General features: G+C 48.8%; 1 protein-coding gene across 1 annotated transcript; it reads left to right on the top strand.

Moving 5' to 3' along the window:
- Nucleotides 1-638: 638 nt before the first annotated feature.
- Nucleotides 639-2,724, top strand: LOC119286242 (calcium uniporter protein 6, mitochondrial-like). Its single transcript, XM_037565617.1, has 2 exons — nt 639-1,144; nt 2,149-2,724. The coding sequence occupies exons 1-2, from the start codon at nt 767-769 to the stop codon at nt 2,605-2,607; spliced, it is 837 nt and encodes a 278-aa protein (XP_037421514.1). The 5' UTR covers nt 639-766; the 3' UTR covers nt 2,608-2,724.
- Nucleotides 2,725-13,591: the final 10,867 nt, after the last annotated feature.

The following is a 13,591-nucleotide window of genomic DNA, read 5'->3' as shown; positions in this document are numbered from 1 at the left end:
GGCTAGGGTTAGCGCCGCCCGAGTCGCCCCTGCGGGAGCGACACGGGGGCCAAGCTTCGTGGAACAATTAATAGGATTCTTGTGATGTGGTGGACACCATACAGCGAGACATAAAGTTTATATATTTAGAGAAAACACGGTACCCCAATGTAAGAGCGAAGAATGATATGCCCAATGAGTAGTCGTCGCAGAGGAAGCAATTTTTTCCGTGACGAAGAAGGCAACTTGTCGCCATGGGATAAAAAGGACAAAATGAAACATAGTATGACATTTAATCGCCATTGCCATGTGTCCCTTTTTTCCCTAATGGTACTTTATTTAAAAATTAGCTGTTCGGTTAATGCAATGAAAGGTTTTAAAATTATTTCTACTCGTTAAAAAAAAACATCCCAAATCTCTTCGAGCCTTCCAGTATATTCTCTCACTTATTTTTAGTTTCCTCTAGACTTCGTGTGCCATTTATTTCCTATGTTTCGAATCCATAGGAGGCAAGGCATATATCTCGATAACGTGTCTCTATTTGCGAGTAGTTTTTTGAAGTTCCATACCCTTTAGCAGCCGTCGGCAGCAGACAACAATTGCATAAGAAAAAAAATAGTACACAAAAAGTGTTTGACTGCACTTAGAAAATCTGAAGATTACGTTTATGCAGCATTTCCGGCCCTGACGGCGATAGACAGAAACGCCTCCTCGTCCGAAAAGAGGCCATCTCGTGAGCTTCCTCGCCTTCGCACGCGGACCGCCGGCACCGGCCACCACCGCCGCCATGTTGCGCGCAGCCGCTTCCCGCCTCCTCGTGCCCCTCCCGAGGCCCTCCCTGTCTCCGGCACCCTCCACGGCGGCCTGCACTCTGCGGCACCTCCGCCTCTTCTCCCCGCCGCCGCAGCCGCGTCGGGGTCCGGATGCGGAGGTGACGCCGGCGGAGGCGCGGCGTCTGGTGCGGCTCGTGGGCGTGGAGGCGCTCAAGAGGCGGCTGCGGGAGGAAGGGCGGGGCGAGGTGGTCGGCTACGGGGAGCTCCTCGACGCCTGCGTGGAGGCCGGTGCGGCCCGCACGCGCGGCGAGGCGGAGGTGTTGGCCCGAGCCATGGACGACTCCGGCGTCGTGCTTCTCTTCCGGGACAAGGCGTACCTCCACCCCGAGAAGGTCAACATTTTGCTCTTGCTAGGTTTTCTTCACTCGCGCCTTCCCTCTTTGTAGCTAAACCTAACTAAATGAGGTGCTTTCACGACGATCTGTTCTCCGATTCCAATTGGCAGCATTTATTTAGTGATTTGAGTTCTTGTGCACGGAGAGCTTTACTCGTGAAAGCGCAAACCTTTTGAGTACTAGTACTAGTTTAGTCATATCTGTGAATTGGATGTTCTATGATCACTCATTTGCCAGATCACTACATAGTTTGAATAGGTTCAACGCTGATCAAATTTGGTAGAAATACAATGGCTTCAAATGCAATTTCATTCACCTCAGTTTTTGTGGGAAATGTATGTATTGGGGTCATGCATTCCTGTTTGAACCGCTGCGCCATAGGGAGTCCGGTAGACTGATTTGCTGTCCAAATTGATTAGATGATATTGACCACTGTTTAATTGTGGAATTGTGTTTAATTGCGTGGATGAACAACGAACAGTGGAAAGGACTAGTGTTGTGTATAATTGGGAGGTAACAATAATTTAGCTGAAGTAGCATATATTCAGCCGGGTGCGTAGATTAATTTTCTCAGAGTTATAAAAAACAAGATTGGACAATTCACCTCATGTGGTAGAAATAAGGGATCTCCCTTTTCTTCACCTACCCTGGTCAGAATAAGGACCTTAGAATCCTGTGAGCAGAAAAGTGGACATTGTTTTCTTATTTAGGTGATGCCTACACCAGTTAAAAGCATCCAAGCATCCACCTCACATGTGGCAATAAATCCAAAAACTATATTTATTCAACAAGGATTGCCTCATCAACAATTCAGCATAACGTTGTTTCTGTTGCTTTCGTATGTGGGCAAGTGACAACTTTGAAATCTTTTGTGGTGATCTATTATGTATGGTTGTGAGTTATTTGGTAAGAGTTGATCATTTTTCTTATGCTACACGAAAAAAGGCGGACATGCAGTTAAATTTTCAACTGATATATTTATGGTCAATCACTGTTTTTAGGTTGTGGACCTGGTCAGAAGGGCGGTGCCGCTTGCACTCGCACCAGACAACGACACGAGACAGGCAGAGTTTAAGCAGCTCCAGGAAAAGAAGGAAGAGATCGACAAGCTGGCACACAAGCAAGTCCGGCGAGTCCTGTGGACTGGCTTAGGGTTCTTCATGCTCCAGGTTGGGATCTTCTTCCGTCTCACGTTCTGGGAGTTCTCATGGGACGTGATGGAGCCGATTGCCTTCTTCACGACCACCTCGGGGCTGCTGGTTGGCTATGCCTACTTCGTCATCACCTCAAGGGACCCGACGTATCAAAACTTCATGGAGAGGATGTTTGAGTCGAGGAGGAGAAAGCTTTGCGTGAAGCATGGTTTCAACATGGAGAAGTACCTGGAGCTGCAGAAACATTGCAAGTGCCCTCTGGAAGGCCATCATTCTCAGGGGCATGACTCGCAACACCTGAGCTAAAGTTTCTCAGTTGTTTCTTGATGCTGACAGTGTCATCTCTAGCTTTTAGAAGAGCGGCCGTTTGCATTATCTTATACTGAGTTTGTATTACCAAAGTGATATATATATATATATATATATATATATATATATATATATATATATATATATATATATATATATATATATATACATAAACCAGCTGTCACCTAACAGGTTAAACCTAAGAGTTTAAGCTTATTTAGCCCTGTGTGTATCAAGTGGGTGTGCGACCTGTGGTTTTGGTCACAGCTCTGCAAGTGTTCAACTATCAATCTTGCAGCGCCGGCAAGGCCAGGGCTTGGGCTGTCAGCCCAATGCGGTGACAGGCTGACAGCCACCATCATCTGCACTTTGTTAGAGCATCTCTAATAGAAGATAGAAATTTGAAGATGTAAAATAGGAGATGTAAAAATTTGCATCTACAAAAAGTGCATTTTGCATCTTCAAAAGAGGCAACTCCAACAGATAATGTATATTTGTAATGTAAAAGTGCTAACTCCAACAGATGATGCAAATGAAGATGTAAAATAGTTCAACGGCGGCATGGCGGCGATGCAGGCTGCGGACCGAGCGGCAGCGACCGAGCTTCGAGAGGAGCACCCACGGCCGAGCGATGAGTAGCGGTGCGGCGCCCGAGCCTTTGTGTTCAAATGCGGCGGCGGGAGCTCGAAAGGCCAGCAGCGGGGGCTCGAATTGGGCAGCGTGGAGGCGGGTGTGCGGCTCGTAACCGGAAGCGGCGGGGTTGTAGGGGAGTTCGAATTAGGGGGCGGCATCATGGCGGCAAAAAGCCGATTTTCTAGCGGAGGGTGGCGGATGTGCGGCTCGAATCCGGCGGCGGCGGTGCGGCGGGGGAAGCTCGAACTTGGAGGCAACGTCGCGGCGTTGAAAAAACGGGTGATGCGTCCAATTCTTAGGCGAAGGGCGGTGGAAAAGCGACGGCACCGGAGACGGGGAGAGTCGGGGCCGGATCTACCAACGGTGGGATGCGGCGGGCCGGCGGCGCGACAGCAGATTGAGGTAGGCAGTCGGTCAGGGGACGGGAGAGAAAATTCCATGGCGGTTGGTTTGGTGGGCGGCTGACAGTTTTGCATCTGGGTTTACATCTCTCGCGGTTGGAGATGTAAATTTACATCACGAGGTGTAGTATTTTACATCTCCGTGAGGTAGAGATGTAATTTTTTTTTTACATTTACATCATCTGTTGAGAGGAATTTTAAGGCCTTAAAATATACTCCCTCCGTTCCATGAACTAAAACCACGACGAGTAATCTGAAACAGAGAGAGTAAAAGTTAGTTATTTTTGCATCAACATCAAGATGCTCGTTGCATATTTTGTAACAAGATATTGAAGCCCTAGGTTTTCTCTTATCCTTGGCCGCAACAACTCGTCCAATCTAGATTGATTTTCTTCTCTTGTTCTTCTTCCCTGATTAATTTTCGGCCTCCTTCTCCTGATTGATTTTCTCAAGTTGGCGTTGCATTGGTCCCAGAAGCCGCTACTAGTGGAGACGAACTGTGCTGAAATTTTGTCTCTGGTCAATGCTTGCTCACCCGATCGATCGAGAAACATGTATCAAGTGGCTGAAATCTCAGACCTGTTGAAGGAGAGGCAAGCTCAGATCAAGAAGATTAGTCGGATGCAGAACAAGGCTGGGCATGCTATGGCATCCATTGGACGAGCACAAGAACGAACAGCATGTTGGTTAGCAAATGTTTCTCAGAAGATTAGTATTATTATTATGAACGATTGTAAAAATATTATCAATCAAGTAATGAAATGCTTTCCCTGGAAAAGAAAAGAGAAGAGATTCTCGGTCTCCTTTTGGCACAGATAGGTCTCCTTTCGGCACAGATATGTTTGTTCCCCGTCGATTTGTTGCTTCCCACCACCACCCACCAATTTACTGCTGCTCCGCTCTTGCAACCTCGCATGGCTGCTCTTCCCGTCGGCAGTCGTCCCAGCACGTCCTCACGTTCCACGCGGCCGCTGGCCATCGTTGGCTTCTCTGCTTTTTGAGAAGCTAAGAGCAACTCCAACCATTTTGTCCACGCGTTCAAACGGACACAAAATTCGACCTAACACATCAATTCAAACAGACGTGTTTTCGCTTTTTGTTCGTCTGCTGACTCATTTCCAGTCTATATTTTGACATTATTTGCGTTGGCGCGGACACAAGGTGAACGCGCGCAATGTCCACCTACTCCTCCTAGACCGCCAGTCAGTGGCATATAGGTCATTCTCATCCTCCCATCGACAGCCAGCACACCCAGCTGCTCCACCCCGTTGCCACCGCCGCACAGTTCCGATGCTTAGGCCAGCCGTCCGCGCCCCCATACCTCCCCCACAGCACGCCACCTTCCAACGTCGCCGCCACCACCATCTCGCCGCACCGCTGCAACTTCCCCGACGTCGCCACTAGCACCAACTAGCCCACGCGCCCCCGGCCCTGCTTGACACTACTAGGAAAAGGGTTATAGTTAATATGAACATTAATAGCGCACCATGTATGTGGTGCGCCACTGCAGCAGTGGCGCACCAGATACAGGTGTGTCATTAGTGTCCTCATTACTAATGGCGCACCAGACACACGGTGCGTCATTACTAGCAAAAAAAATTATTATTATTTTTCCAAAACTAGTAATGGCGCACCACACTCTCTGTGCACCACTACTAACAAAAAAAATTAGTTTTTTTTTCAAAACTAGTAATAACGCACCAGGGTACAGTGCGCCATTACTAGTTCAAACTAGTAATGGCGCACCACAACCACGGTGCGCCACTACTAACAATTATATTTTTTTGCAAAACTAGTAATGGCGCATTATTAGATGGTGCGCCATTGGTAACCTGAGAGCAGCTAGATATTTTGGACAGCCACCTACCACATTCACTTTCCCCACTTCATTCTCTCCACCTCCTCCTCCAAGCTTGTCTCGGCTGCCCCCTCCTCCTCACCTCATTTGCACCATAGATTCACCCAAATTAAGTGGTTAAATTACCTTTTTTTGATAGGTAAGTAAGGGGAAAGCTTTCTTTATGTTGTAGATCTACCTTTTTCTCCCTCCAACAACGTGCACATGCACTTTTTATGTCCTAGATCTACGTATGTTTGTGGTGTTGCATATGTTTATGGTGTTGCATATGTTTGTGTTTGCAGGTACCGGTATTTGAAATGTGATATATAGTTGCCAATATTTTGCCGGAATGTTGATTCATTTCCGTTTCGGCAAGAATTTGGCACTATGCATTCTTTTTTGCCCTATTTTTAGACAAAGTCATGCCAAATTTTTTTGTTCTAAAATATCGTTTTGCTCTACCTCGCAGGCGACCATGCTCTGCACGATGACCGAAGGCATTGTGAATAGGTTTTTGAGCTCCGCAAAGGCCGAGATGTTTCAAAAGAACGAGACGGAGATAAGATGTCCGTGTCGAAGATGCAAGCTGAGGAGCCTTATGGACCCGGATTCCGTACAGGTGCGGGACCACCTGCTTTTGCGTGGTTTCATGGATGGCTATCGGTGGCAAGGTGATGAAGATGATTATGAAGTCGTCCGTGGGGGCCGGGCAGGAAATGAGGAAGGGCAGCAAGACAACCGCGGCGAGGGCGGGCGAGAAGACGAAGAATCTCCAGGACATGATCACGAAGTAGATGCAGTACACAATCATCATGTAGAAGATGCCGGACATGATGATGAGGAAGATGCCGGAGCAGATGAAGGGCATGATCATGAAGATGAAGATGCCGGAGCAGACGACGATGGACCATCGATGGGCTGGGTGCAGGACCCTCATATTCAAGAGCTGCTTCTCAAGCAGACGGATAACATAAGAGCTGTCGCCCGAGAGAAAGCCAAGCTAGATCAACTGGAGATAGACGCGGTTACTCCATTATATGAAGGATGCATGCCTGAAGATACCTACCTGAAAGTAACGCTTATGGCTCTGGAGATGAAGGTAAAACACAAAATGATCGACGCATGCTTCGACGAGAACATGTCATTCTGGCACGAACATCTTCCCAAGGGGAACAAGTGCCCGACCAGTTCCGAGGAGGCGAAGAAAATCGTGTGTCCTCTGGATTTACCGCATGTGAAATACCATGTGTGCATGAACAATTGCATCATTTCTCGGGACGAGCACGCGGAGTCTACCATATGTCCGGTGTGCGGCGTCACTCATACAAGAAGAGGAAGAAAGCTCCTCGAAAAGTGGTGTGGTACTTTCCGATCACTCCTCGTCTGCAGCGGTATTTCGCGGACCCTAAGCTAGCAAAACTCATGCGTTGGCACGCAGATAGGGAGGAGAAGAAGCAAGAAGATGACGGAAATGATCCGGAGATAAATAAAAAAGACAAGATGCTGAGTCACCCTAAGGATGCGAGCAAGTGGCAATCGTTGAACTTTGAACACCCAGAATTTGGGGACGATCCAAGGAACATCATGCTGGGCGCGAGCACCGATGGAGTCAATCTGTTTGGCAGCCAGAGAAGCACACATAGCACCTGGCCTGTGTTTGTGTGGATGTACCACCTTCCCCCCTGGTTGTGCATGAAGAGGAAGTACATTCACATGTGTATGCTAATTGAAGGGCCGAAACAACCAGGAAACGACATCAATCTGTATCTGGGGCTGCTGAAAGAGGAGCTAGACACGTTGTGGAAAACGCCAGCCAATACGTGGGACGCCGCAGAGAAAGAATATTTCCCTATTAGAGTCGCACTGCTCACGACGGTGCACGACTATCTCGGTTACAGATATGTCGTGGGGCAGGTGGTCCACGGATTTTCTGGATGCGTCAAGTGCATGGATGACACAACATATCGCCAACTAGATAGAGATCTCGGGTCTTCGAAAACCGTGTTCATGGGACATCGAAGGTGGCTTCGCGACGATGACTCATGGAGAAAACGCAAGGATCTGTTCGATGCTGAAACCGAACCCTGAAGACGCCCGCATACGAGGAGCGGCGAGGAAATAGACGAGCTGTTGAAAAATTGGAAAGATTGCCCACTGCCGGGAAATAAGCAAAAGGCGCCAGAGCCGCTGCTGAAGGTATGGAAAACGAGGTCTGTTTTCTGGGACTTCCCGTACTGGAAGATCCTCCGTGTGCCTCACAGCCTTGATGCCATGCATATCACGAAGAACGTGTGCAAGAGTCTGCTTGGTACCCTGTTCAACATGCCAGAGAGGACCAAAGATGGGTCGAAAGCAAGGGCAGACTTGAAATCAATGGGCATCAAGGAGGAGCTTCACGCTAATGATGATGATGATGATGAGACGAAACAGGACACGGAAAGTCGTCGCAAAGGAAAAAATGCCAAGAAGACCGGAAATGACTACGCTCCTGCGTGCTTCACTCTAAGTCAGGAGGAGATCGAGCAGCTTTTCACCTGCCTCGTAGGAGTAAAACTTCCTTACGGTTACGCGGGGAAGATAAGCAGATACCTAGACTCAGCGAAGCAGAAGTTCAGCGGGATGAAGTCTCACGACTGTCACGTGCTGATGACGCAGATACTTCTAGTTGCAATCCATGGGATCATGGACGCGCACGTCCGTGAAATGCTATTTGGCCTATGCAACTTTTTCGACGTCATCTCTCAGAAGTCGGTTGGCGTGAGGCAACTCAGAAGGCTACAGGAAGAGATCGTGGTGATACTATGCGAGCTTGAGATGTACTTCCCGCCCGCATTCTTCGATGTTATGGTGCATCTGCTGGTCCATATCGTGGAGGATATCATCGAACTTGGGCCGACGTTCCTGCACAGCATGATGCCGTTCGAAAGGATGAATGGTGTCATCAAAGGATACGTTCGCAACATGTCACGTCTAGAGGAAAGCATAGCCAGGGGCTTTCTGACCGAAGAGTGCATCTCCTACTGCACGAATTATCTAGGCATCGAGAACCCCGTTGGTCTGCTCGTCAATAGGCACCTCGGCAGGCTCGCTGGATGGGGTCACCGCGATGGTCGCCGTGAAATGCATGTCGACTTCGAGGGTCGACTCGCCGACTTTGAAAGAGCAAACCTAGTCACGCTACAACACATAGACATGGTCGATCCTTGGGTGGTAGAGCACAAAACCTTTATTGAGAAGACGGACAATGACCGAGGCCAACAAAGGACGGACGGAGATATAATCAAAGAGCACAACTCATGTTTCACGCGTTGGTTCAAGGAGAAGCTTTTGTCGTACCCTTTACATGAGGATTCTTCCGCGGAAGATAAACTCATATTCGCCTTGTCACAGGGCGCCGAGCATAACCTGATGACCTATGAGGCGTACGATATCAACGGCTACACATTCTACATCGAGGACAAGGACATGAAGAGCGATGGTTATCAGAACTCCGGGGTAACGATGGAATCCTACACTGGTAACAACAAGGACAGATACTACGGAAGGATCGAGGAGATCTGGGAGCTGAGCTACGCTGGAGAGAAGGTCCCGATGTTCCGTGTCAGATGGGCCAAGAGCGTCCTAAAAGAAGACCGGTATTTCACCACCATGGTTATACCCGAAGCCAAATTCAAGACTGCGGGCGCAAACATCACCGCGATAAATAAGCCATGTGTACTGGCTTCCCAAGTGGACCAATGCTTCTTCATTACCGACCCGTCAAAGCCCAGTCGTGTTGTCGCGAGGAGAGGCAAAAGGAAGATCATCGAAATGGATGGAGTCGCCAATGAGCAAGACTTCGACAAGTACGGCGACCCGAAGATGGAACAGGACGATGATGATGAAGTGCCATACACCACAAGAGGAAGCAGGACCACCCTACCTAAAGGACGTCCGTTCAACAGAAGAACTCCATTTGCGAAAAAGAAGGGCGAGAAGATTGTGAAAAGATAGCTAAGATCGATTGTATTTAAATTGTAGCCTTCATTTCTCGATTGTATTTCGACATATGGAAATGAGCACCTTTTGAATTCATGAATATTTTTTCAAATTTGATGATATTTTTTAATATTCATAAATGTTTTCTAAAAAATTATTAGATGCAACTAAAAATCCAAAAAAATTATGTTCAAATAACAAATTTGATGATATTTTTTCATATTCATATTTTTTCATAAATGTTTTGAAATCTGATGATATCTTTTCCACATTTATAAATGTTTTCAAATTTGATCTTCGTTGGGATCGAGTGCTTCCCCGCGTTCGGACACCACTGCCCTGCCTCGGATCTCCTCCCTCGGCACCTCCCCGACCTCCCGAGCTCGTCAACGAGGACCGCTGTGAGATCCTTGTTCGATTCCCATTTGTTCCCGTCTACTTTATTGTTGTTTGGCGCCGCTACTGTCGTGCCCGCGCTAGTGATGAGCATGTGGTCACCTCACGCAGTCCTGGGCTCCCTGGCTTCGCCTTGCCCCCCGCGCTGCGCCACGGCCGTGCCCACCAGCGCGTCGGCCCATGCGTCGGCCGGTCACTGCGCCCTTGCCCCGCCTAGTGCCGCTACCTCCTGCGCCCCTGCGCCTTGCCTCACGCATGCCCGTAAGCATTGCCCCTGCTCCTGTCGTTGCTACGTGCTGCTGCTTTTCCTTGTGCTGCTACTGCTGCGTTGCTGCTCTTGCTGCTACTCTGCTCCTTGCATTGCTGCTGCTTTGCTCATTGCTCCTGCTGCCTAGCTTCAACCCCGCCCCCTCCCGGGCTCCGCCGTCCCCTCCGTCTACCTATTACAACCCATGGTTGTCATGCTTTGTCGCTTGGTGTCCTTGAGCTGCTTTAGCTTGTGTTTTGCTGCCCTCGATTGGATAGTTTGCTAGGTTTGGGGGCTGCTCTAGGGTATTTAGGCCTTGTGTTTTTGCTCTTCTGTGTGCATTTTGGCATGGTTGTTGCTCTGCAAGTAGTTCAGAGATAGCTAGGTTTGTTTTGTGTCATGGCTCATATGTATTTCTGGTTTTGCAGTGCTGCCTCATATGTTTCTCTTTTTTGGATTATTTTTCGTAGTTCAGAGCTAGTAGCAAGTTTAATCTTGTGGTGTAGCTGCCCTTCTGCTGTAGTGTCTTTTCCATGAGTTGGTTTACATACCTTGTATCTTATGCCCAAACCTGGAAGTAAAAGGATCATCAAACCAAGAAACCTTTTGATGCATGATGCCCAAAACGTAGAATCATTTTGAAGTTGTTGTGGTGGATGCCTATATACTAGGACATCAGAATGCTGAATGATGGGAAAATAATTCCATTGTTAGTGATCAGTGGGTACTAATTATATCATCCTGGTATTTCACATGTGATGATGCTACTTGTGATCTTCTGAAATGACCCATTGGCGACTTCATTACGCGGGGATAATGATTTTGCAGGTACCCCGAGAGGCCCTTGAGTTTGCCGGAATGTCGATTAACTTCCGTTCTGGCAAATTCAGGTACTCCATATGTCCTATTTTCAGCAAAGGTCATGCTAAAATTTTCCGTGAATTTTAGCATGACTTTGCTAAAAATAGGACATATAGGTACTTGCGACTAATGCATGGGCCGGGGTATCTTAGTACTTAATTAAGTAGGAACAACTTCCTCTTGTGTTATACATATAGAAGTGTGATATCAACTCATAGTTATTACTAATGTCAGTTGCTCGTCATCGATAAACCCTAATCTGGTAGGATGACCTACTAAAAAAGCCCATACCACATATTCTATTTGGATGGCCCTGCTAACCCTTGACCATAAATACTTGAGATGGATGTAGCAGGCTTAAAGAAAGAAATATTTTTAGTCCAACTCCACTGGGCTTGGCTGAAAATGCACAAGTGTGCATGACTAACAATATCCTATTGTAAAGCTAAACAGGAAAGAGGAACCACTCATCCTAACCATTTGCTCTCAAAATTACCACCTATGTTTCTATCCTCTACAAGACCCCCACCTATCTATCCTCTACAAGACCCTCCACCTATGTTTCTATTGGGGAACGTAGTAATTTCAAAATTTTCCTACGCACACGCAAGATCATGGTGATGCATAGCAACGAGAGGGGAGAGTGTTGTCTACGTACCCTCGTAGACTGGAAGCGGAAGCGTTAGCACAACGCGGTTGATGTAGTCGTACGTCTTCACGGCCCGACCGATCAAGCACCGAAACTACGGCACCTCTGAGTTCTAGCACACGTTCATCTCGATGACGATCCCCGGACTCCGATCCAGCAGAATGTCGGGGAAGAGTTCCGTCAGCACGACGGCGTGGTGACGATCTTGATGTTCTACCGTTGCAGGGCTTCACCTAAGCACCGCTACAATATTATCAAGGATTATGGTGGAGGAGGGCACCGCACACGGCTAATAGATCTCAAGGACCAATTGTTGTGTCTAGAGGTGCCCCCCTGCCCCCGTATATAAAGGAGCAAGGGGGAGGGGTGGCCGGCCAGGAGGAGGCGCGCCAGGGAGGAGTCCTACTCCTACCGGGAGTAGGACTCCCTCCTTTCCTTGTCCAACTAGGAGAGGGGGGAGGAAGGGAGAGAGGAGAGAAAGGAAAGGGGGGGCGCCGCCCCTCCCTCCTTGTCCAATTCGGACTAGAGGGGGAGGGGGCGCGCAGCCTGCCCTGGCCGCCCCTCCTCTACTCCACTTTGGGCCCATGAGGCCCATTAACCCCCGGGGGGGTTCCGGTAACCCCCGGTACTCCGTTTTATATCCGATAACTCCCAGAACCATTCCTGTGTCCGAATATAGTCGTCCAATATATCAATCTTTATGTCTCGACTATTTCGAGACTCCTCGTTATGTCCGTGATCACATCCGGGACTCCGAACAACCTTTGGTACATCAAAATATATAAACTCATAATGAAACTGTCATCGTAACGTTAAGCATGCAGACCCTACGGGTTCGAGAACAATGTAGACATGACCGAGAGACGTCTCCGGTCAATAACCAATAGCGGAACCTGGATGCTCATATTGGTTCCTACATATTCTACAAAGATCTTTTATCGGTCAGACTGCATAACAACATACGTTGTTCCCTTTGTCATTGGTATGTTACTTGCCCGAGATTTGATCGTCGGTATCTCAATACCTAGTTCAATCTCGTTACCGGCAAGTCTCTTTACTCGTTCCGTAATACATCATCCCACAACTAACTTATTAGTTGCAATGCTTGCAAGGCTTATGTGATGTGCATTACCGAGAGGGCCCAGAGATACCTCTCCGACAATCGGAGTGAAAAATCCTAATCTCGAAATACGCCAACCCAACAAGTGTTGGGGAACGTAGCAAAAATTCAAAATTTTCTATGCATCACCAAGATCAATCTATGGAGTAATCTAGCAACGAGGGGAAGGAGAGTGCATCTACATACCCTTGTAGATCGCTAAGCGGAAGCGTTCAAGTGAACGGGGTTGATGGAGTCGTACTCGTCGTGATTCAAATCACCGATGATCCTAGTGTCGAACGGACGGCACCTCCGTGTTCAACACAAGTACAGCCCGGTGACGTCTCCTACGCCTTGATCCAGCAAGGGGAGAAGGAGAGGTTGGGGAAGACTCCATCCAGCATCAGCATGATGGCGTGGTGGTGGTGGAGGAGCGCGGGACTCCAGCAGGGCTTCGCCAAGCACTACGAGAGACGAGGAGGGAGAGGGGTAGGGCTGCGCCAACAGGGAGATTAAATCACATGTGTTGGGCAGCCCCAAACCTCAAGTATATATAGGGGAAGGGGAGGGGCTGCGCCCCCACCTAGGGTTCCCTCCCTAGTGTTGGCGGCAGCCCCCAGATCCCATCTGGGTGGCGGCCACAAGGGGGAGAGGGGGAGGCACACCTGGGGTGGGCCTTAGGGCCCATCTGCCCTAGGGTTTGCCCCCTTCCCCTCTTGGAGGCGCCTTGGGCCTTGGTGGGAGGCGCCCCAGCCCACCTAGGGGCTGGTCCCTTACCACTATTGGCCCATGTAGGCCTCCGTGGCTGGTGCCCCACCTGGTGGACCCCCGGACCCCTCCGGTGGTCCCGGTACACTACCGGTGATGTCCGGAACAC

The sequence above is a fragment of the Triticum dicoccoides genome, chromosome 4A (assembly GCF_002162155.2).
Source record: "Triticum dicoccoides isolate Atlit2015 ecotype Zavitan chromosome 4A, WEW_v2.0, whole genome shotgun sequence".
Lineage (NCBI taxonomy): Eukaryota > Viridiplantae > Streptophyta > Magnoliopsida > Poales > Poaceae > Triticum > Triticum dicoccoides.
The sequence above is the reverse complement of the archived record's forward strand: the minus strand, read 5'-3'. Positions and strand labels throughout refer to the sequence as shown.